Source organism: Brachyistius frenatus, unplaced genomic scaffold (genome assembly GCF_029030835.1).
Source record: "Brachyistius frenatus isolate BFR_SWC_R1_liver_20210118 unplaced genomic scaffold, ASM2903083v1 Contig_72, whole genome shotgun sequence".
Taxonomy (NCBI): Eukaryota; Metazoa; Chordata; class Actinopteri; family Embiotocidae; genus Brachyistius; species Brachyistius frenatus.
Window position 1 is genome coordinate 736,887 of NW_027210671.1, and position 25,276 is coordinate 762,162.

The following is a 25,276-nucleotide window of genomic DNA, read 5'->3' on the forward strand; positions in this document are numbered from 1 at the left end:
AATATGTGCATCGTTTAAATTTATCACACAAACAAAGTTCTCTCTAGGATGATAATATTCAGGTTTTTTTAGGAAAGTCTATTTAGACAGAGCACATTGTTTAGGACTTGAAAAGTTGGAAAATATCTGTTTCTTTCCAGATTAAATTCTAATTCATTTTTAAAGCTTTTGTTGGACATTGTAACACAAATTTATTCAAAGGTCATTGTGAAAAGCGACGAAGGTAGTGTTGTCCAAAAGAGCTCTTCACTCACTCTGAAGTTTAATATTTTATTTGATCAGGTTTTTATAGAGAGGGCAGCTCGTTCAATTTCTCTCTTCTGAGCTTCGATTGCAGAATGTGTCACTGCACACTGTGGTGAGGGACCTCTTCCTGTACCAACACCACTTCCGGATGTCAGTGAAGATTAAAAAAAGATATCTGTGAAAGTGATGGTGCTTTTTTCCAAAAAGTTTTAAATTGATGAGAATCTTAATCCATGTGTGACATCATTATTATGTCTGCATAGTGTGTGGATTAAGATGCTACACTTGTCGGCTTTCTGGTCCTAAACACTGCACACAGATCACAACTTGTCCTGCTCTCTCGGACCGATATTTTGCCATCAGTAAGTGGGGTACGTTGTTCCTCCACACCACAAGTGTTTTTAGCATATTTTCAGACGGTATGTTACTGAACTGAAATCCTGGCGTCATTTTGTTCCAGGTTACATGAGTAAGGGCTGCATGCACAACATTGGATGTTTGAGCTCCAAGACCTGTTGTAAAGGGAACTTGTGCAACACTGCTGTACCATCTGGTCCCAGTGTCATCCTCCTGCTGGTCTCCTCAGCCATCATCACGCTCTTTCTCTGAAACCCTGGAACGATCACATCTTAAAAATGCTTTACTTTTCTTGACATAATTTGTGCAACCCACAAAGAATAAAGCATTTTTCAACATGTAAAAGCTGTCAACGACTCCAAATTGATACCTTTTCAATAAAACCACAATCATGTATCAACCATTGAATTGTTTGGCTTAATTTAATAAGGTTATGCAGTTCACATCACTATAAATTACAGCAAAAATTGTTTTGTAATGAGCACTATTTAGAAACAGTGACAGGATAGAGAGAACAAGAAATCATCAGTACATTTTAGGGTTTGCTGATTTTAGACTTACTTTGGCTGCTTTGTAAGCACCACACCTGCTCAAGTGAAAAGCTGGTCTGCAAACTTTCTCACCGCTTAAGACACAAATAAAATTCAGAAAAGAGTTTGTGCACTCTGTATCAGAGACAAACCTGCTCTAACTACTTATTAGGGCCCGAGAACCGATGGTGCAAAAGCCCTATTGTTCTTCAAGGAATTCTTATTCCGCGTTATTATTATTCTCCGTAAACAACTGCATTTTTGGAGGCTTTATCATATTCAAAAACTCATGAAAGTTGGTGCATGTGTCTCTCCCGGCAAAGATTTTCGTATTTTAGTTGAGCCGCGAGTGAGCGTGGCCAAGTGGCCAGCTAGCGCCCCCTAAACAGATGCCCGAGCGGCTATATTTACCTACATGCACGAAATTCGGTGGACATGTGTATCATACCGAGATGTACAAAAAAGTTCCTAGGCACCATTACGTCAACTCAACAGGAAGTCTGCCATTTTGAATTTAGTCACCAGTTTAGGCGATTCACACATGTTGTATTTTAACAAGCTCCTCCGACAGATTTTGTCAGACCGACTTGAAATTTAGTCTGTGCACTCTTAACATGTTTGGAATTAAAAGTTTTGAAAAGTCGATTGGTGTGCCCCTGACGGGGCGGCCAAAAAGTGACCCAAAAATGACTTTTGGGTCACTTTTTGCTATAGTATGACTTTTTTTTTTCATAATTTGGACGACATGCTGTAGTATGATTTAAAAAAAAAAAAAAGAAGTTGTGACAAAGGGGGAGCTCAAACTCCAAACATTCTTGCTGAGAGGCAGCAGCGCTAACCACTGCACCATCTATCTTCCTATCTTCCTTCGGTCCAAACTACCACAAACTTTATCCCCCAAAATCCCATAAATACATTTTAATGTTATAGTTTGACTTTTTTTTTCCACATTTCAGACAACATGCTATAGTATGACACAGTGGTGCAGTGGTTAGAGAAATTGCAGCAGTGAGAAATAACTGGGTTCAATCCCCACTTGAGGCATGCATGTCAGTTCAGAAAAAGGTCATACTCCAAAAAGTCATACTATAGTATGTCATCCAAAAAAAGTAATTATTGTATTTAATATAAAGTATATAGCATAGGGCGACGTGGCTAAGTTTGATGTTTTGCCGTGACACAGGAAGTTGATGTTTAAGGTCAAACGATGCTTCAAACCTCACGAAACTTTGCACATGCGTCAGGCACCAACTTTCATGAGTTTTTGAAGATGTTAAAGCCACCAAAAAAAGGCAAATTTTTTTTTAAGAAGAATAAGGAACGAGATCGCGAAAAAAATTAAAACTGCAAGCAGAAATATGCGGACCCTCGCACGCTGCAGCACGCCCCAGCGGGTCGGGGCCGCCGGCTCCCAGACGTGCAGCAGCGTGCGAGGGCCCGCATATCGATGCTTGCAGTTTTAATTTCTTTATGCACTTGGACCTTTCCAAAATAATCTATTATCTTTTGTTAATGGCAGAATTCGGCTACAATTTCTTTGTGCGTGTCTGTGTTGGTGGGGGGCGGCTGTGACATACACATGGCACACTGAAAATACAACAGTTTCTTAGGTGAACAAATTGAAGAAAATCTACACCCTAACGCAAAGGAATGGCAGCTTCCATTGGGTAAAATCTGATATTGTCCAAACTCAGCCCAGTTTGTTTAAATGCTCCGAAACACACCTTGTTACTGAATAATCCGAGTGGAATCAGGAAGTCACACAAGCTTTTCACACAAAAACAAACATGCTGTATGTATAAAGAAAACAACCATATAATTCAAATGTTTTGGTCGTTCTTCCTAGTTTAACAAATGCATTCACAGCATTATAAAACAAGATGTTCACATTCCAACACAAACAAGTTTCCCTCTATTATTTCAAACTCTGTTGTGTTACACTGGAACTATCTAAATGCACTTCATAAAAAAAAAAAAAAATAACTCTTACAGTAAAATACCAGCCAATTCATTTATTCAGTTTCAACCAAAAAAAAACTTTTCAGATCCCTTATGCTATCCATCTGTTTATATCTCACATTTTATAATCAAGTATTTTGAACTTATTTTGTAATAATTTAAGAGTTTTACAGTAGATGAGTCATGTTATTCCAAATGATTGTACATTTATTTTGTTTTAGAAATGTTGCTGAAATTACCAGCAAAAGCCACTCTGTATAAGAGTTGAACTTTTCTGACTTTGGCGTCCTCTGATGGTGGGATCAAGACTGCAAGAAAGAAACAGACTACCAGGAGGATTGTTTCATCGAAAAAATAAAGTCATTTGAAAAATGCTCTAATCCCATGACAAATCTACAGACAGTAACAGTGCTGTTTTATATAGTATAATTAGTGTGAAGCAAGGTATTTACATGACTAAACCAGTAGTGTCCTTTATTCTCATGCTAGCGATCAGGGTGCATGTCACTGTCACATGTCACATCAAGCATGTCACTGTGCAGAAGTCTCATAACTACTGGTTGTCTGTGCTGACTGAGGCCGGCATACTTAAGTTTAGCAAATAAGGCAAATAAAGTCACAAGGCAGACACGGACGGCACATTAAAATATGGCATCTTTCAGAAAAATGCCGGTTTTACAAGGCAAACCAGCACGAGTAGAATAATTCACTTTCTGTAGATCAAAAGCATAATTTTCGTTGAATGTACCCTGAGCAGTGAACTTGTGCAGATGAAAAAAGCAGCAGATTTTGGCACTGAAATGACAGAATGGCACTACAGTTCATGGAAATGTTGAAATAAAAATATTTGCAGTTTGATGATCATGACACGTACCCCATTACTTACATCCAGAAATCACATTCAAAAGGTTAATAAATATTAAGAGCAACTGACTAAAAAAAAAAAAGAGCTCATGTAGGTGTCAGTGCAATGTTGATGTACGTTAGTTTAAAACAGGTAGCTGAAAATGTGACGTACAGTAAAGTTAGACGCCCTCTGAGCGGCGGTACATATGTCTGACTCAGAGTGCAGAATTATTGTCCAACCTACAAGAAAGACACGTATCAGTTACTTTATGGCACAGTTATCTTATCTACCCAGATGTAAAATTCATACGCAGGGGGAACACAGTTAAGTTTGACCCCAAAGTCAACACTCTTCAAGATGTGGGACTCTGGTTTTGAGGAACATTTAAAGTATTAAATGGCCTTTCGGTGGAAGATGGCGGCGATGATACAATCTATTGGCTGTGGAAGGCACATGAGGATGAGGATCAGCTTCGGGATGCAAAAAAAAAGAGAATCAGAAGTGAATTCTAATTCTTTGGGAGGACGGTTAAAGTTAAAATAAGATAGCAGGTCGGCGGAGACATGAGGTTAATCTTCACCAAAATCACGCTGCTTTAGAAGCAAATCCCTAGTGGTAATTTCCCTTTACAAACATCCCCTGCTTATTTCTTGGCATGTGTGCTCAAGAGAATGTACATGTGCATATACTGTAGTATGTGTGTGCATGAGTTTATGCGCTTGTAACTCTTTGATGCCTTCAGTGAACCCATGTAAAGAAAGCGATCTCATCCAGGTCCACGGGGTAGTCAGTGAGGTACATGGGGCCTTTATCGAAATGCTCCCCCTTGTAGCTCCTCCATCGTCCTGCCGGCAGGTAAATGTCCCGCTCTTGCTTTCCGGGCTCCAACACCGGAGCCACCATCAGGTCGTCCCGATCAGGAACTGGGAGTCAATCTTGTAGGCTGCCTCGTCGTCGTTGGCGATCCACCAGAGTGGCCTAATGATTGGGTCTCCCGTATCAAGAACCTCACCTGCCAGTTCAAGGACCCTCGGGGCCACCAGAGTTTCGTGGAGCTCTGTGAACTTCTGTGCTATCTGTATCACCTGCAAGTGAGCGTACAAAGACAGTGTTAGCATCACTGTGGAGCAGCCAGCAGCAGGTGGAGCCTGATGCCTGGTTAATTAAGTCAAGAGAGTTTCCATTTGACTTTTGGCAATAAAACCTGTTAAAGGTAAGGGTGTGCGTATAAATTAAAAAGTGCCTGAAAGGGGCATTTGATTAATGGTCAGTTTCTGCATCTTTTTAGAAGAAATTCTTTATGGACAAAAACAGCAAAATGATTATTTTTGCCTGAAGTTTCAGAGAAGTTTAGCCCCGAGCAGTGTCTGCTGTCTCCCTCACCAACGAAAAGACCTTGCATGTTTTCTGACAGGCAAAATCACAACTAAAAAAAAATTAATTACAATTGCTTGTAAAGCTTAAATGCAGTCGGGACCTTCTGCTGCAAAGGGTCTCTCAATCAAAACAATAACTAAAGACAGAGTTTGATGATGTTGTAAAATAGCCTGGGATCATGGGAGTTGTCTTCATTGTTAGAATTTTTGTTTATCTTTAGCAGTGAGCGATGGCTTTTCTGTCCTCCTCTCAGTCTCCTGCATTCTCCTATTTTATGTGTTTGTGATTAAAATTACAAAGTCCTCTGGGTTTGAAAATTATTGGAAATATTTGGGATAATGTAAGTACAAATATACAAAAATATAAAACAGTCATATTTTAGTGCAAATTTGTACTTTCTTTATGTAGGAAGAGGTGAAAATAATAATACATGCTGAATATCTGCTGCATTATAGACTATGGTCATTGTGTCATCTTATTTCTGTACACTATGAAAGTCAACCAAATTTATGTTTCCTACCCTCAATTATACCTAAAACCACTTTATGTTGTGTTTTTGAAACTTTGAAGTTTAACTTTGGCACCCTCCACTGGTAATATCAGGAGACAATAAAAATGGAAGCAACACCTGAATTCTTCTACAAGCGAAAACGTATCCCTCTATCATTATATAAAAATGCAATTACGCTTTTCACCTTTCTACTTTTAATGTTATATCTATTTCCTTCTTTTTACTTATTTTTGTATGACACTTTTGTGGTATTCAGTTGCATTTGTCATATATGTCCCGTGTACATAATGTCAGTTTCCATGGTACTACTCGGAATTTGTTTTATTATTATTATTATTATTTTTGAGTCTGGCTTGTGTTTCTTTAGGAGGCAAAAAAAACAACAACAACAACAACAACAACAACAACCAGAGCTGGACAAGAAAAGATGTGCCCCTGTTTTGCACACCAATTGCGAAGACGCTATTATCACATCAAATGTGGTCCCCTTTAAATCACTGAATTTAAGCACAGGGAATAACAGAACCGTTATATCCTGTAACATACATTTACTTCCTCTGATTAAAAAAAAAAAAAAAAAGAAGAAGACATATCCACTGTTTTTACTTGGCTCACCTCGTTGTCGTAGGACCATGGTGGTATAGAGAACTGCATGGCAGGCATAAACGCAGACAGCTCCAACCATCTGATGTACAGCTCTCTATCTGGCAGACCCGTTTTCCCATCCAAGTCACCTAAAATACAACACACACACACACACACACACACACACACGTGAGACTGTAGACTCCAACCTTATCCAAGATAAATACGTTGTCTAACAAGAGCAAACTCTAAAACTCTCTGTAGACACGCACGCCTGTGCGTTACGGTGCACCATACCTGTGGTGCGGTTGGGGTAAGCGTTCCCTCCTATCATATCGGGTAAGACGAACTGGTAGCCGAGGATGCCGATGGTCAAAACAGTGGGGATGATGGACTTGAGGCCGAGCTCGTAGCCCCACACCGAGTCTCTGTCGATGATCCTGAAGAAGCAGGAGATGTTCTGACTCTGGTAACCCACCCTGAGCTCGGCGCGCTCGCTGAACGGTATGGCCATCTCCGCGTAGCGGCGGGTGAAGGTGGAGGGGTCAGACAGCGGGAGCAAGGTGCTGAACTGGCGGGGCAGGTAGCTCGTCTCTCCCGCGTCGAACTTGAAGGAGGTCACGTCGTAGCGGGTTTTCAGCATGCGCAGATGCGAGGAGTACCACTCTCGGGCTTCTGGGTTGGTGAAGTCCAAGATTCCTCCGATCCCGTTCCACCAGCGGACCAGAGCGGGCAGCTCGCCGCTCGGCTCCCGGACGAACAGCCCCTTCTCCACGGCGACGCCGAAATTAATGGAGTCGTAGTTGATGAACGGATGCGTCCAGAGCGTCACTTGAAAGCCGTCCTCTCGGAGTTTGTCAAACATGCCGCTGGCATTGGGGAACTTCTGCGGGTCGAAGTCAAACTCTCCGTAGTCAGCGGTGTAGCGGTCGTCCAGCTCCAGGTGGGAGCACGTGAAGCCGTGCCGAGTGATGTTGGAGGCGTAGTGCAGCAGCTTCTCCTGAGTGACAGCTGTTTTGTGGAGAGCCCACGTGGACCACACCGGCTGTTTGAACACTTCAGGAGACGGGACTTTAATGGGCTTTGGGAAATACCTACGCACCTGTTCAAAACACGTATAGAAAACAGAAAGTTTACAGATGTACACGCAGAGTTTCTACTTTTGTTTTATCCGACTTTGCGGATGATTGATTTGGTTTAAAAGGGGATAGTTTGACATGTTGGGGAAAACAGGCTTATTCACTTTCTGACAGCAAACATGTAGCTTAGCATTGCGACTTGAAACGGCAAGGGAGCAGCAAGCCTGACTCGGGAGGATGTGACCTTTCCATGCCAGGATGTGGTCCAGCACATAACCGCATAAACCCACAACCTGATGTTTTTACACTTTGTATTTTTGCACAGATGACCCAAACAGGATGTCACGTGCCAATTTAGTGAAATGTACATTTGCTGTTGGGTGGGTTTTCTGACTTCTGGACAAAGCCAGGCAAACGGTGACTCCTGCTTCCAGCCTTCACGCTACCCTAACAGGTTATTTACCCACACACGTGAGAGCGGTATCGGTCTTCTTATGTAGCTCCTGCAAGAAGGCAATAAAGAATATTTTCCCCCAACATCAAACTTTTCTTTTAAATGAGCAGTGTGTAGGATTTAGTGGCATTAGTGGTGACGTTGTAGACCGCAAGGAACTGAACACTCCTTCCCTCACCTTCCCTTTCCACATGTGCAGGAGAAACTATGGAGGCCTTCAGGCCCTCACTTGAGTCAGTGTTTGGTTTTGTCTGTTCTTTGGTAGGTATGAAGCGCTCACTCTAAGGTAAAGAAAACTTCAGGCAATTATACGCTGATGAAAATATAATGAACAAGATTATATTCCTTTTCTCACAACAGATCACATATAAAGCCTACACACTGAACCTTTAAGCACTTCTGTACAGAGGATGAGAAGATTTCTGGCAGTGATGTGGAATCATAACAAATCTGATTAGTTGTGCATTTATCCGATGTTGTTACGCTACACTGTACTTTCAGGGCAGTGAAGCTGGTTTAGAGTGCGAGTACATGTACAACAGTTAACCTGAATGAGGCGAAAGCTCTCTGTGCAGTCATTTGTTGTGCATCCAAATTGAACTGCTGTTGTTTTTAAATGAAAAGTTTTTAATACGTTTTATTAAATATATATCTAGTTAAAATATAAATGAGGGTACCCAGCATGTCTCTCTCACCATGTATTTGTGAATAGAAGTAACATCTGACCCCACACACACTCTGTAGCTGAGTTCAGGAAAGGCCTGCTGTCCCTCTGGTGGTCTGAAGGGAGAGTCCTGGTACCGGGCCTGGAACCTCAGCGTCCTGTTCTTCTCTGACCAGCCCAAATGAAACGGCACCGAGTCGTTTATCTTGATTGCAGTGGCATTTGACGACAGCCAATACCGTTCTAGGATTCCCCCAAAAGCATTTCGATTGGAGTAGACATCGCTGGTAATGAAAGGCCTCGGTTCCTCCTCGCCTGGGATCCTGATAGGCCAGTACTGTGTTGCTGTCTCTGCCCCTCCATACCAATGAGAGTCATTATGGGCCATGGCATGCTCCACTGACTGCTTGTTTTGCAGCTCCTCCCAGCGAACACGGTAACACATCACCGTGTCCTTTGGTCGAACCGTCTGGATGAAGAAGTTGAGTTTGCCAGAGTCTGAATGAGTACAGCTCAGAATATTTCGCTCCTTTGAGCAGGAGTCGAGATCCAAAGTGCCAGACCTGGGACGGTGTATGAACAGAGGGACAGGAAACACCGTTTAATACAGCACCAACCGAGCTCATATTATCAACACTAAATCAGATTTCTCTGTTGCTGAAAACATATCAAGCTTTCTAAAATGAACAGAGAAGAATGCAATCACAACAAAGAGAATACTGTATGCTCTTCTTTGCAAGTGCTGGGACTGTAATATGTCTATTTCTGTCTATATGAGCTCTGCTGATAAAGGTCACACTAAATCAGTCTTCCCTGAGGGTGTAATCATGTGTCCGTCTCGCTTGGTTTTCCAATAAACAGCCACACATTGCAGCCTTTTAGTACAGCTCAGCATACGAAGAGGAACAACTGTGCTGAGGCCATTTATTGAAAGCCAAGATTGAATGGCTGTTAGTTTCACAAGGGAAGTGTTTATTTTCAGGGGTGTCTTAACTTTGATTACAGTATACAGAAGAAGTTCCTGTTTTTCTGGTCACTGTGTTTTGAGTGTTATGTAATGGCTGTAGCAACAGCAGGATTATTTTTGTATTAAACATTACACCTCCCTTACTTATTAATAGAGCTGAAACAATTAGCTAAATGAGCGCATATTGTCTTCCAACTTTTTGGAACTCAATCGATCATTTGAGTTACTTCTGTGTATCTGCTTAGTAAACGTAAGTATCTGTTTGATTTTACTGTAAAATGAACATCTTTGGGTTTTGGACCGTTGGTCTTATTTGTCTGACACTGTATGGACATAAGCAGATTGATCAGTAATGGAAAGATCCCTACACTGAACCCACCTGAAGGTCATGGTGAAGATGACAGCCCCGGCCTGGTTACGAATGATAAAACCGTCCTTGTTCAGATCCAACAGCTCAGTCTTCAGCAGCTGGGCTTTACGGAGAGACACCGAGTAGTAGCACCAGGCGACCACAGCGGCTAGGACCAGCAAACAGCCGAGCATACCTGCCATCACCAGTGGCCGGCCTTCATGAGCCAGTTTCTTCTTAAGCGGGGATCCGCCGGGTCCCCCAGCCGTCTGCTGCTCCCCGGGAGCCACCGGGACAATCTGATACATGCTGCAGACTCACAGTGAGACTTGTTGAGAAGCAGGTTCAGATGAGGAGTGCCAGGAACGGACAGCTGTTGCTAACTAGCTCTCAGTGCTTGAGAAGAAGGGATATATCAGTTCACTGGCAGCAGTGGAGGCGGAGGAAAGTCTGATGTCTACCTGCCACTCTTTAGCGGTGTCTCCATCTCTGAATGAGGGACGCTTTGTCCAAATCTGTGACATAGACAGACAGACATCAACATGCAGGTAACGTATGGATCAATGTGTAAAACCGCATGTCGAAAAGTGTTAAGAAAAGGAAAGAAGGCACTGCAGATATCATCAACACACTTCATACAGATTACCCTAAACATCCAGTAAGGATGGGGCACTACACAGATAAACTGTGTATATGTAAATGAACAAAATCATATATTGATAGACATCATCAGTATTTAACACACAAATCCACCCAGTCCATTGTAACCTCCATCAGACTGGGCAGAGGAACAACCCAGTCGTCACCACTGACGGTCTCCAATGTACTTACGAAACGCATGCAATCAAATTCCTGTGCACCGTTCGGTGTCAGACTCTCCGATAAAGTCACATATTACTGTACTGTGTGCTGCCAAGTGTTTCCTGCAGCATAGTTCAGCAGCATCCAGCAGAGAAAGATCACAGCAGCTATAATCTGGTAAATAGCAGGTAGCCAGCCTCTGTAGCCACACAGGCACCGATGGTAACAGAACCATGAAACCATAAAAACAGGCTATAATCAGGTAAAGTGCAGACACCATGTCAGCACGATTCAAGTATCTCTCAGCTGTAAGTAAATAATATTTAGGAGAAGCATCTCTCACATTGCTGTACTTCAACAAGCCTTAATTTTTTTTAGATACATCACAATCCAGTCATCCACGGCAGAACCTTATCTTAACCTCCCCACAGGTGTCATTACCCTGCAGCTCAACATTTTTTATTTTATTAAAGCAGGAAATTAAACCTAGCAAAGAGGAAATTAAACCTTGCAATGCATCACCTGCTAAAATTGGGTTTCTGTTCTAAACAGATGTTTCCCTCTTTATGTCAGCTTACTCTGTTAGAATACGATCCTTCATCTCCTCTGTACATACACTCACAGAAAAAAACTACACCATTAATATGATCATAATTATGTGTTTATTGTCTGAACTTCAATCTGCTTCTCAGTTGCCACCCTGCTTGGCATGAGTACAAGACATGCCTGCACGTTTTAGTCCAGACTGACGTTATTGTAATGCTCAGTGGTCATGGATCAATTGTAACTGAATTTAGTGGGTTAAAAAAAATAATCAATTGTCTCTTTGGCTCATGTAATTCTATGACACACTGTGTTGTGAGTGTTGTTGGTTGCAAAGTTCCAGGTATTATCACTCACTGCTTGTGAAGGAAGTTGTCATTAAATCGTTTATTTTTACAATCAGTACTGCATACACATAGGTTATTTTATTTATATATACAGTATACACTATTATTTAATAGATTCTCAGGGTACTTTGGCAGATAACATTGGATTCACTGTTCAATTAGGCTCCAAACTGGGCATAAATCATTTGAATTCTGCTGGTTTTGGGGACTAATGCATGCAATGCAAAGTGCTTACTGTTTTGACACGCAGCAACAAATATTCACGCTGGTCAACACATTCGTGAAGGCTGCAGGTTAAAAGCATGTTTTCTTACCGAACAGCGAGCTCATAAACACATGTTTCCTCCACAGTGTCTTGTGTTTACATAAACTAAATACGTTCATCAATACAAAACCGAAAACACATTGATCTGACTTTGCTGAAATGATCACAGTGGACACATACCGAAACATTTCCTGTTATCAATACCCAACAATCGACTCGACTGTTTACGCTGCACTGGGACAATACTGAGACTGTAACCGGCTGTAACCGGGGTTAAAGGGCGGCCATGTTCATAGTTAAAAGCTATGCTGGCCATGTCAATAACACACAAATAAGTTGTGCTCTTAACAACACGTTCAAATTGCCCTCTACGGTGTCGTGGCTGTAGTAAAGAGGGTTGACTTACCTCCGCATTCGGCTCTCTGGGGTCGGTGTGTACAGCTGTGAACGCAGGAGCGCACTGCGCAGCTGCAGGGCGGTTTGAAGTTCACGATCCCGCCCTACAGCGACCGAGCTCGAAGCGGATTCGTCCATCTGTCTGTCACTCATTTATGACGTATTGTAGTGCGTTTTTGGGAAATGTAGTGTGACAAGTAAGGTCTTCAGAAAATGTTACAGGAGATTTGAACTGTTTCCCGTCAACAAATAACATTGTTATATATCAATTGTCATTGTTATAACAATAATATGAATTGATTTTAACTATTGCCAACGTTATTTTTTTATGAACGTGAGTTAGTTTTTTTTAATCTACTACTGTTGCCTGTGGAAACGATTTAAATAACCTACAGTTATCTGAAACGCTGCTTAGGTTTTACTAACTTACAAGATGCAGTGCATATGTACGGTTTAGCTGCATTTTTACATGAACTATTTGTCTTTGGTCCTAAAGAGTGAACAGACGGTGCTGCTGATGTTTGTAAGTCACAACTAAACTAAGTCTGGACTGTTTACCAACATCCGCCGGTACAGGAGCAAAACACCGATTTGCGCAACTGCGAAAAAAAAAAAAAGGTGAGATCAGCCAGACCAAATAATAATAATGTTGTCACGCTTTCTACCACTGGGTGACAGCAGCACGCTATGAACAGGGGAGCTGAGGAACAGGTGACAGAGCAGTGGAAAGCCTTTTCCTTATGTGTCATCCTTAATAGTCTCTGGCCATGTAGATATTCTTGTTATTGTTGTTCCTTGTATCGTTAACGGGGTAGTTTTGACAGTACTGGCAGGAAAAAGTATTTTCGCTAATAGTTAACTTCATTACTGTTTTTTGGGGTTTTTTTTCATTCTCAACATTAACTTTGGTGGCACTAGTGGCTAAATTAACCGACTGCATTAATTAACTGCAGTTAGCAGCAGGAGGACAAGCAGCAACAGAAGTCAAGAGGAGAAAAATGATGTGAACTTCAGTATTATTACACCACTAGCAGAAAAGTTTGATTTCCAGCTGTCTCAGCTCCAAACCATTAGTGGTCCCAAAAGCCACAAGTTCACTGTGTCATTTGTTTTCTTTATATAACTGCAATTAATTTGCTTCTCCACAGGATGATACCACTAATGGGGGTCCTGCATTATTCCCTGTATTATTCCTCCATAGTCTTTATAACTAATTTATTAATATTGTTAGAATTACAAGTAGTCGTTTCAACAACTTTTCTTTTATCGACTGATTGTTTAGTTCGTATTTTAGCTGAAGTGCCTGATATTTACTGCTCTCAGTTGTGAGGAGATGCTGATTTTCTTCGTCTTATGTGGTAGTAACCGGAACATCTTTGAGTTTTTGACTGTTCATCTGACAGAGCAAACAATCTGAAGATTTCACCTGGGCTTTGGGAAATTGTGAAGGGCTTTGGTGACTATTTTCCTTGATTTGTAATTGATTAATAGCCCAAAATATGGTAGACATCTCTTAATATATTGTTGTGTTAACTGAAGTAACCACAAGACTGAATTTAACACTGTGGTATATTGTGGTCCAATGGTAAAAGTAGAAAAAGTAACAGTAAAAGTAGCTGTCAGAGCATCTGTAAAAGACGACTTTTGCAGTAACAGTAGCGGTGGTGTTTGTAGCACCAATAATATTCTGCAACTGTGTTTCAGATGCTGCACTGAAAGAGAAATCACAGGAGCCGAGGTGACTCATCCTGATGCAGGAAGTTCAGGATGCTGGTGATACTGGTGATGCTGGTATCCCTGCTCTGCTGTGTCCCTGCAGCCGAGGCCTGTCTGCAATGTGACCGCACCATCAAGCTGCTGCATGAGGACTTCATCCTGTCTGCTTCCAGCGTTAACGACCAGATAGAACTGAAAAAGATTCGTAAACAGGGTTATTTTACCTACGAAGAAACCAGCCTGAAACAAAAGGGGATCATTGGTGAGATCAAGCAAATCTATAGTTGGTCTTTTTCCCAATATTACATTTTTCTAAAATACTGTTAGGCCACTCACTGATGATTTTTATGATCTGGCAACTGAAGCTTTACACTATGGCTTCAATTTGTTTCGGATAAAAGTACACGTGGAACCCCTAAACTGCAGAGTGTGTCTGTTTTTCAGATCCCACCACTCTGTACAGAGCCAAGACTGAGTACCAGGCTGAAATTGCCCGCTTCTTGAAAAACCCACCCCGTGGTGAGGAACAAAAATATTGCTACTATTCATTTCAAATAAATAAAACAGTAGTTAGAAACATTGGAATAGAGATTGTGTCATTATTAGTTTCCTTGTATCACCACTGAATGTTTTTGCATATAATAATAAATTCAATGTCCAACCGATTTTATAACAAAACCTGCTCTTTTCTGAAAGGATCTATAACATTTCAAGGCATTCAGCTCATGGAGAAAGGCAGGAAGATCTTAGAGAAACACTTGAACGCCTTCATCCCTCATGGTAATTGGCATGAATAACAGTGAGTGTTCTGCACAGTATGAGGCAGAGCACTTTGTGTAAGACATCGCTGTGCACACCATGCATTAGTTTCACATCATTTCTCTGTCTCTCCCTCAGAATTGTGCCCCAACAAGTGCGGTAAGTTTGTTCTGCCTGTCCCCTCTGTCTGTATTGCTGTAAATCCTCGTACAAGCATGGTGCATACAAACAGTATTACATATATGTTTGTGTGTGTATGTGTGTGTGTGTGTGTGGTTTTCAGGGTTTCTAAAAAGAAGAGTAATGCATTGCGTCACTTGCCGCTACAGGAGCTACAGCTGTCCCTATCAGTCTGGCCGGGTGGACTGCGGTGGTATATTTGTATTCATTGGTTTGTGTGTGTGTGTATGTCGTTGGCGAGTGGATCGGCGGGTGGCTGGGTGGATGAGGTCGTACCTATGTGGTAGGAGAGCACCATTCCTCAGAGTACGTGGATACATATGGTCACGAGTGTGTGTGTGTGTGTGTGTGTGTGTGTGTGTGTGTGTGTGTGTGTGTGTGTGTGTGTGTGTGTGTGTGTGTGTGTGTGTGTGTGTGTGTGTGTGTGTGTGTGTGTGTGTGTGTGTGTGTGTGTGTGTGTGTGTGTGTGTGTGTGTGTGTGTGTGTGTGTTCTCAGGCGAGACGCTGCTGCTGTCTGTCCATGTGCAGGGCTAATGAAAAAAGATTATTCAAGTAATCCTGATGCAAACGAACGGAGGATCTCTGTCTCTCCCTCCTCTCCCCCTTTCTCCAGAGTACCCGGTGCAGGCGGAGGAGGGAGGCCAGGCCGTGCTCAACTGCTTTCTTCCTTGGCATATTCTGCTGTTGGGAACACCAGAGTACCACTACTCCTGGGCCCAGGGAGTAACAGGAACTGAAAAGGTCTCTCTGCTATTACTGACAAACAGAAGCATAAACAGCAACTTGGCACATTGAAACTACTTCAGGGAGAAACAACCCACTTTCTAAAGTCTTTGCATACTCCCCCACTTCCCATTGTTAGGTTATATTTAGCTGTCAGTATCACCATGAATACACATATTTGCTGTCTGCCAGTTTTTACAGTCACTAACTCACAACTATCACTTCCCAAATTATACATGCAGCTGGATGAAAGAAACTTCAAGACCTTGGTGGTGACAAAAGACTCATCTGTGGTGTTGAATCAGCTGCATGTGGATGAACAAGGAACATATCGCTGCTCTCTGCAAGACCGAGATGGAACAGTCTTTTATCGAGTCACTTTCCTACTCAATGGTAGAGAGTCCAGCACTCAGACATGTCATCACAATTCTTCATCACAGTTAATTCACTTCTGAGTTTTAGAAAAAAAAAAAAAAAAGTGCATTTGCCCGACTCTAATCAATATTTATCAGCTCCTGTTATGTATTCTGGTACGAGGGCTGTTAAAGTAGAGTTTTGGAAACACTGGAATATTGAAGGACATTTAAAAAGAGAAATACAGCCGTTCATTTGAAAAGAAATGAATTTACTGTGTTCAAAAGTACACTGAAAACATTTCATTTTTGTAAGGCTTTTTAATTAGTTACTGTTTGTGTGTTAGGGGTTTGTGCTGTGTCTGTGGGTTGGGTGCAGGGTGTGTCCTTTTTCTCTACTTTTGTTGCTGTGGGCTTCCTTGTATTTTATTTTGTGTATTCTTCTAGACATGTTCATTGTTGCTGTGTGGAGTTTCATAAAAACACATTGGGTTTACCGATACTGAAATGTGCTGTACAGTATATACTGTAAATGTAAGATAATCCCAAGCACAAAAACGTATTCTAAAAAGTGGTTTAATTCTCAGTTCCAGCTCTTAATGTTCCAACAATAGTGTATTCAATTAACAGATTTTGAATACATCCCCGAGAGAATCTCTGAAAACCGTGTGTCTGCCTCTTGTCTGTTCTTGTACACTAATATTAAAGCATCTTTTCTCCTCCTTCCTCGCAGTCACGCCTCTGCCTCGCCAAACTCCCTGGTTCTTCGCCACGCTCCCCACGCTCCCTCCCCTGCCTCGTGAGGACAACTACTTACCTTTTCAGTCTTCAGATGACCTGCTGGTGCCAGTCATCGCCATGGTTACTGCTCTGGGTCTGATAGCGAGCGCAGGCCTCACAGTTGTCCTGGGGTGAGATACAGCAGAGCGGGTGGAGGGGAGGAAGAGGTGACACAGAGCAGTCTGAGAGCATGGCACACTACTAAGTGATGCATGACAAAGGAACCGGCCATGTTGTTTTGGCGATTGAGATGGGATTTATTAGACTTAGATATATGTAATGTGAAGCAACAGTATGTAAATAAATATAATCATTGTTTACAGGGGAATCAGTTACAATAATAAGTTGTTTTCTCTGAAAACATCTTCTTCCAGGAAGTTACTTAAGCATAAAAAAATTTTGTGAGGTGTTAACTTAGATTTAAACACACGTGAGTCGAACAATGAGCATTATAAATTTTTTGTGTTTACTGTCTGTGCTATTTTTTGTAGAATGATGATGAATCAGCAGAGAGCAGCGAAGGAGCTGAAGAGGAGGAGGAGGAGGGAAGAACCATAGAAAGCACAGTGTGATTAACAGTAAATACATCTTCAGGACAGGAAGATTTTTTTTCTCACTTCAGGTTGTACATTTTGCTCTGTGGTCAAATAAATTTCCCATCATGAAGCGCCATTACGTGTTTAGAAATTACATGGAAGTGAGAATACATGTTGGCCGCATGCAAAAGAGACTCCAGGAGGCGAAACATTTCACAAGGGGTTTGTTTATCTTTGACAATGAAACAATCTCGAGGATTTACGGGATGAAGCACGGACAAAGATCTCACTCATAAAACAGAAAGTTTGTGGTGCAACAAAAACCGAATGTAAAAAAAAAAGCACTCCCACTTAAACACACGCAAAAAAAAAAAATCCCCCAAAAACCACTCAACTTTCCGTAATATTAAGCACCAACTCGCCAGAACACATCAGTGATCACGTCGGTGATCTGACCCCAGCAGGGACACGTTCCCTCTGAACGAAGGGATGCCGCTGTTACGTCGGCGTTTGTGAGAGGAATCGGGGATGAGGTAAATCTCCCGGATTACAGTGTTTTTCAGAGATTAATAGGCCGAACCATCCAATTAACCCTGGATAATCCCTCTGTGGAGAGGGAGGGGGTGGGGGGGGGTAAAAGCAAGCAGCAGATGTTTTCATCACAGGTTCTATTGATGTTTAGTTACTCATATATTCATTCAGAGAGTGAGTAATGCACGGTATTACATTTTTAGTGATGTTCCTTTTATTGGGAAGTAAAATTTGATTGCAACACCATCACCAGACTTTGTGTCTCTGTACATTGTGAAGACATAAGCAGCTGCTGATTTAAAAATAGTCACCTCTACGTACACATGTCCTGTCATGATCACCACCACCCTCTCATCGTCAACTCTACATGCCATTCATCAGAAGTCTTCTTTTGTCACATGATGTGTGTACTCAGCCTCAAGTCAAATGTCCTGTCATAGGACTTTAAAATGATCAACAACACATTAAAACCCATCTATCGGCATTATGTCAGAGCACATGACGCTCTGATTTTCAATCACAGGACAGATATTGAAACATTTGAAAAAAAAAATGAAGGCAAGTGATCGACACTGTGAGTCAGCACGACCAGGAAGTCACCTGTGAAATCATAAAACATTGCCCAGGTTTTTTAGGGGAATTTCTGACAAGCCTTTTGAATCAGGTTATTTTGATTTATGAGCTGTGACAAATGCATCGAAGGTTATAATGAGACAATGTGAGGGGGTGCGTGTGGAGGCTGATGTCTGCACGGATGGTGACAGGATGTATGTGCGGTGCCGTTTCCTGTCGAGCTCGCTGACATTGGGGCAAAAACTAAAAAGCATTCTTTAACACGCCCTCACACAGAGACGCTTACGTCACAATCTTCCAACAGTACAGACCTCAACACCTCACTGTGGGTTTATATGTGTGTGTTGAGACCCAAAGTGCAGGCTGGGGCAACACTTAAATGCATACTCAGCGGCTCTACTGACAGCCGTGATGAACTGTACGTGTGTGTGTGTGTGTGTGTGTGTGTGTGTGTGTGTGTGTGTGTGTGTGTGTGTGTGTGTGTGTGTGTGTGTGTGTGTGTGTGTGTGTGTGTGTGTGTGTGTGTGTGTGTGTGTGTGTGTGTGTGTGTGTGTGTGCTACTGTGGATTGAAATTGCAGTCTCAGCGGGGAGAGGGAATGTGAAAGTGGGAGTGCTGAAGGACCAGCAGGCAGCGGGGGAGAGGGGAAGTGGGAACATGAAGAAAGTGGAGTCAGAGGTTTGAGTGGGAGACTATTGTGGGTTGAGAGGAAACGAGGACAAGGACGTCTGATTACACCGTATGATATGAACTACCCCTCACTGATATGAAATATGTTTTACTGCGAGCGTCCTGTATTCTGGGGCGGAGGATCAGCAAACTTACTCTTCGTTAAAATCCCTCATGATTTACTTTAATATTACTCAAGTACAACTGAGACAACTTGCATTGAAAACAGCTTGGGTAAAAGCAGTAAAAGGACTACTTGAGATGTACTTAAAAGCCCTGAAAACCTGGTTTGAAATCTGATATTTCTACATAAATATTCACAACTAAATATGTAAGATTATTGAAACCATGATTAGCTATTGTTATGTAAGTTTACCACAAAAAAAACTAATCTGCATCATTATAAATGTGTTTGTATGGTTTGATCAGATTTGACTGATAGTGGATGATAGAAAAAAAAAAAGATTTGTCTCTTCCTCCTGTTTGCATTGTGGCTCTGGAAAGACTCTTTGTAAAGCAAGCTGTGAAAAGTCTCTTTGTTTTCTCTCTTATTTGCAAGTGATTCCTTTTGTTCTCCTTTCCGCATCTAATTGACGACTTCCTTGTGTCCTTATCTTGTGACCTACAATCAACTCAGTATTACCATATGAAAGCAGATACAAAGGGAATGGGGGGTGACTGTCAACTGTTTGTCACACTGTATAAAAGCTGCCCTACGGAGATCTGAGAGCACTGCTGGACACCTCTCTTTGAGGGTGGCATGTATTTGCTCCTTCTTGCAAGAATAAATGTCCGATATGTTTGATTTTGAACCAAGCCTCTGAGTAATTTTTCCAACAGTGGATGACAGTGAATGGAAGTAACATCACCTCGCCCCCCACCCCACCCCACCCCCGAGCTGCTCAACTCCAGTGAGATCATCACAACCACAAAGACAGAAATCACTCAAGTTAAATCACTAAACTGTATGATCTTAAATATTTAACATTGTGATAACATAATTGTCTTGAAATGAGTAATGGCAACACTTATCTTCATTTGAAAGTTTTTCTAACAAACCCCCTTAATGTCACAGGACTCTAAGAATGGCTTTTCTTGTTGAGCACAATGCCAGTAATCATCTTAAAGGATCCTGTAAACCTGCTGATATTCCAGATTTTATAGTTAACTGTCAGCAATCCTGTGAAAAGTTTAAATACTAACATTAATTTATTGAACCCACGAATAAGCATTGAGTGGAAACTTATTTCTGTTCCGTGATGTCCTTCGTTGTCCAGATACTATCAGAAATACATCACTGAGCTGTATGGTGAATCAATCTCACGTACTCATCATAGTCCCATCAAATAATCCTATAAACACAATTTGAGGAATTTACTGTAGACTTACTTTGCCTTTTCAAAAATAAAAGTGCATTTGTGATTTGATTAGTGTCAAAAATCAAAATAAAATACACAATGTATTTAGTCCCAACCGTGTGGCTATGCTTAACTTACTTTCCCTCTTGAGGCAGAAATTTTTGTTTTTTTACGTTGTAATTTTCTATAAAATGATGGAGAAGAAAGATAGAGACACTTTAGATTTACCAGCAGAGCAGAAACAAAATCTGTTCTGTTATTTTATCTTTGCAACAACTTTACTTCCTCCTCCCCCCCTCCCCACCCCCCAAGGTGAATGCATGATAGCCAGCTGCAAACAAAAGAAGAACATGTATGGAAAGTGACACTTCCTTGCACATCACGTGCATGGGGCAAGAAAAAAAAAAAAAAGTGCATTTGACTCAGAGCAGCGCACCCGAACATGAAAAGTCAACGCTTTCCTCTGAGGGCAACCGCGTCAGGCTGGGGACGGCAGGGTTTTAACGCTCAGCATAACGTCATTCAACACAAAAACACGGTATAACCCCAAACGACCACGTGCGCGGTAGGAAAATCGAGGTTGACGTCAGTGTCCATATCAGGAGTGCCGGGCAGGCCATATATGGTCGTTCCGCCTCTGACGGTGTTCCTTTTGTGGAAAACCAGGAGGGGCCGCAGCGACCCCGCCCCTCGGGCAGCTGTTATCAACGAAGAAGTGAAACTTTGAATCTAAAGATGCTTTGAACCGTCCTGATGCAGAGTTCAATTTGTTTTTTCTCCAGATTCATTTGCAGTGGATTTTTTTTTTTTTTTTTCCAAAATACTTTGAGAATTATTGAGTCTAAAATTGCCGCAAAAACATTTATTTTGTAGGCCAAAATTAGCTTTTATTTTTCGGTAAGAGCAAATAACCTAGTTTATTATTTATTACGTTTAAATTATCTTTTTAGCCATGACTTCAAGCAGTGAGCCGCTGGAAATAACTGCCAATGAGTTGGTTCACATACTCAGGACTCCCCGGGATCAGTACACCTCTGGCGGCTGTGTGGTGCTGGACTGCAGACCTTTTCTCGATTTCTCTCTGGCACACATTTGCGAGTCCCGAAACGTCAACTGGAACTCAATGATGCGTCGGAGATCCAAGAGTTCGGCGGTGGCTCTGGAGTGGCTCATCCCGGACAAGGCGCTCCTGGGCCGGCTGCGGTGCGGGGAGTTCTCCCCGGTGGTGGTGGTGGACCAGAGAAGCTGCTCCGTGGCGGAGGTGAAGGCGGAGAGTGTTGCCCAGATGCTGCTCACCGCGCTGCAAAACGAAGTTCACACACAGATCTGTTTTCTGCAAGGTAAAAACACTTCACTGCGATTACGGACTATTTATTACCCACCAAAGATAGTTTGTGTATTTTTTTTTTTTTTTAACGAGATACTGATGTGTCAACTAATATTTCTGCTCTGAGCAAACTGATATATTTTTTTTAAATATGAACGTGTAATTATAAACATAATGAAACCAAATGGATCAATGAACTGTTGAAGTTGTAATGTAAACGTATACAAGCTTTCGTCATGTTTACAGTGTCATTATTGTTCTCATGTTTTGAATGACTGTGGTGAAAGCTTATCGCTAACACTCTTTGTGACCTCCATTAAGGTGGATTTGAAGGATTTTCCGAGGCCGATCCAGCGCTTTGTTACAATTCTGCCAGCAATTTCCTCGCTGCAGTGGAGCCAGAGTCAGCAGCGACAGGCCGGAGGACGCCAGCATATGATCAGGTAAAGAAGAGTTCCCTTTATAACAGCTGATAAACAACACATTGTAACTTTAAAAAAAAAAAAAAAAAAAAAATTTTTAAATCAAGCATTGCATCAAAAAGCTCTGTCCTGGAGACGGAAATTAATTTAACATTAACTGGAACAATTATTCTTGGTTGTAAATTGCAGGGTGGTCCAGTGGAGCTGCTGCCCTTCCTGTTTTTGGGTAGTGCCATCCACTCCTCCCGCAGAGAGACGCTGGCAGCAGCGGGGATCACAGCTGTGCTCAACGTGTCCTCCACCTGCCCCAACTTCTATGAGGGGGAGTTCCAGTACCTGCGACTCACTGTGGAGGATAATCTGGCTGCTGACATAAAAGCCTGCTTTTCTACGGCCATTGCCTTCATTGGTGAGTCTCCAACCTGTCAACAGTCAAAGTTCAGTCTTTATTTGCTCACTCAAAAAGTCCCAACTGAAGTTAGAAGACCCAAACACTAAGAAAATTAGCCTCATCTGAAGCAAGCCATCTTGTTGTGTTCTTTAACACAATACTACAAAACAGTTTGTAAGCAGCTTATACACCGTAATCCATTTTCTAGACCTATGGGCCAACAGTTTAATCATCTGCTTACAAAACAACTGGATTATTCTGCACAAGCTGCAGAAGAGAAATTTATTACAATCTTAAGTTTTTCTTTCTTTTGCTTCTTTTGACCCCTTTGTTTTGTAAATTTTGAACAGAAGTCTGAGGTGGGCATTTAAAAACTAGTTGTCATTAACACAGTGACCGTTTTCTCATTTGAGTCATTGACTTCTTCAGCCATGCAGCATAAAACGTTCTATGTATTTCTGTTTGTCACTGATGTCAAAAGAAACTAATGTAAAATGTGCTGATCACTCTTCCCCTTTTTTTTTTTTTTTTCCCTCTCCACCTCCAGACTCGGTGAAGCAGAGCGGTGGTCGGGTGTTCGTGCACTGTCAGGCAGGCATCTCCCGCTCAGCCACCATCTGTCTGGCCTACCTCATGCACACGCAGCGCGTCCGGCTGGACGAGGCCTTCGACTTCGTGAAGCAACGGCGTCACGTCATCTCCCCCAATCTGGGCTTCATGGGACAGCTGCTGCAGTTTGAGACCGACGTTCTCTGTCAGGGATGAAAACACGCGTGCATTAAAAGGAAAATTCACATGGCGGTACTTTTTAAGTTAAATCTCCTGCCGCGTGGCATAGTGCTGGACTCGGGAGCATTAACAGAACTCAAATCACACTGTTGCTACTACTGACTCCGGGACGCTTCAGAGGTGTATACTTTGTACATTCGGAGAGCAGCTACTTGTGTTGCTGGCATCACATGGCTGGATTCCTGCTCTCAGCAGAAACAGACAAATGGGGTTCCTGATTGAACTAACAGTGGTTGGAAATATAAAACCCCGCTGTATCACATTATGAACAAGTGTGATTCTGAGCCAGCGAGTTGGAGCCGCTATGAGGTCATTCCCCTGGCGGTGTATACTTGAGGGGGGAGGGGGGCTGTACCTGCCGGACTGGTTGTGTTTGTGTGTCCGCGTGTTACGTTGTTTGACTTGTGTGCCTGACCATTCGTAAGGGCTGTTTTATTTTCACATAGAAGTCATTCCTTTATAGCCACAACCACTGTGATGCGTTTTTCTACAAGACAACACTGTGTTAACTACTTACAGCAATAATGGATGAATCTCAAGATCTAATTTATAAAACCGCAACAGCGCGGTTGGTGTTGAATCACTCTGAATCCTGAGACGGATCACACTTAGTACACTCAAACTGGAAAAAAAGTTGTTTTTATCATGTAAATTTCATTTTTTATTTTCTATTTATTATTTCAGTGTTTGTTATGACAGTATTATCTTTATTAATGTTGTTACTTCTAATACTACTACTACTTTGTACCTGCAAGCTTTGGTTTATTGCTGCTGTTTTTCCACTGAAATAAAAACATGCTGGAGAAGGAAGTTACATCTGTTTACATCTTCGTTTCACACATAAATAAAATGTTGTTAAAATGTCTAAAAGATGTGATAAATAGGTAGTCCATAAAGCCAGCTCTACAGACAGACAAAATAATCATGGACCATTAGGTCCTGAGTGCGTTACAGTGTTGTCACAGAGCACATCACAAATGCGTAACTCCACACACGGACCTTACTGCATTTGATTCGCTCGTGCTCCTGCTGAATCAGAAGGTATTACAGCTGTGCATTGCTGAGAATTTTTGGAGGATTATCCTGCAGAGAGTGGAGTTTTAGAGTCTGAAGTCCTTTTGACCTTAACAACCACTGACATAACTTTCACATCCACTTAAGTTGCGGGAACAGCTTTGGACGTTTGACAGGCAATTTGGCACAAACGCACACGAGAGAGAGGAGAAAGCGTTTAAAAGGCAGGAAGTTTGGAAAGCCCATAACGCCGATTGATTTGTGTTCATGACATTTTGATCTGATGACGGGATTGGAGAACCGTTCCAATGGGCTGACCATACTAACAATGCTGTACCACTGTGTTATTTATGATGTGGTTCCTCATTTGGTCAGATTTAAGTTGGACTGTTGCCAGTTTTAGGCCACAAGAATAATAGCCAATTTCCTCTCCAGACATCGACTGTCTACACAACTCACAGCTGAACCTGACTAGTTCAGATGTAGTGAAAAAGAACTACCATTAATAGTGCATTAAAAGAGCAGCTGCCACATCTACACCTCATGTCCTGATGCCAATTATGCCACCACACTTCTGCGTTTGGCCATAGCTGAAATAAGCCACTTCCTCTCATTTGCAAGTACCCACTGCTCATCGTGTATGCAAGCGTTGCCGTTACACTCGACTTCTTCCTTCCATTAGCTACAGTTTTCCAGGCAGAGTGGGCAGGGAAATGCTCCGTTGGAGTTTTCAGGTTTGTGACCCCGAGACTTTATTTCAACTAAAGCCCAGGAAACAGAATTTGTCCTGGTTTGTTTCCATTTAGACTTTAATTGTCAAATTCAGTCTACATTTTTTGAAGCATTTAATTTTAATAGATAGTTCCATCAAGCGTTCTG

General features: G+C 42.0%; 3 protein-coding genes across 3 annotated transcripts; 2 read left to right on the plus strand and 1 right to left on the minus strand.

The window, feature by feature from the left end:
• Positions 1-2,928: 2,928 nt before the first annotated feature.
• Positions 2,929-12,359, minus strand: LOC138626275 (myogenesis-regulating glycosidase-like). Its single transcript, XM_069707811.1, is given in 7 exon segments — positions 2,929-4,844; positions 4,847-5,024; positions 6,443-6,561; positions 6,710-7,514; positions 8,641-9,172; positions 9,956-10,440; positions 12,288-12,359. Coding segments are annotated over 6 exon segments (2,079 nt in total). The 5' UTR covers positions 10,234-10,440; positions 12,288-12,359; the 3' UTR covers positions 2,929-4,677.
• Positions 12,360-14,062: 1,703 nt separating this feature from the next.
• Positions 14,063-17,317, plus strand: LOC138626211 (izumo sperm-egg fusion protein 1). Its single transcript, XM_069707707.1, has 9 exons — positions 14,063-14,255; positions 14,438-14,512; positions 14,690-14,773; positions 14,891-14,911; positions 15,036-15,125; positions 15,546-15,673; positions 15,898-16,048; positions 16,742-16,919; positions 17,296-17,317. Exons 1-9 carry the CDS (start codon positions 14,063-14,065, stop codon positions 17,315-17,317), a joined length of 942 nt encoding a protein of 313 aa, XP_069563808.1.
• Positions 17,318-21,214: 3,897 nt separating this feature from the next.
• On the plus strand, positions 21,215-24,193 carry dusp2 (dual specificity phosphatase 2). Its single transcript, XM_069707817.1, has 4 exons — positions 21,215-21,794; positions 22,103-22,224; positions 22,393-22,612; positions 23,142-24,193. Exons 1-4 carry the CDS (start codon positions 21,407-21,409, stop codon positions 23,357-23,359), a joined length of 948 nt encoding a protein of 315 aa, XP_069563918.1. The 5' UTR covers positions 21,215-21,406; the 3' UTR covers positions 23,360-24,193.
• Positions 24,194-25,276: the final 1,083 nt, after the last annotated feature.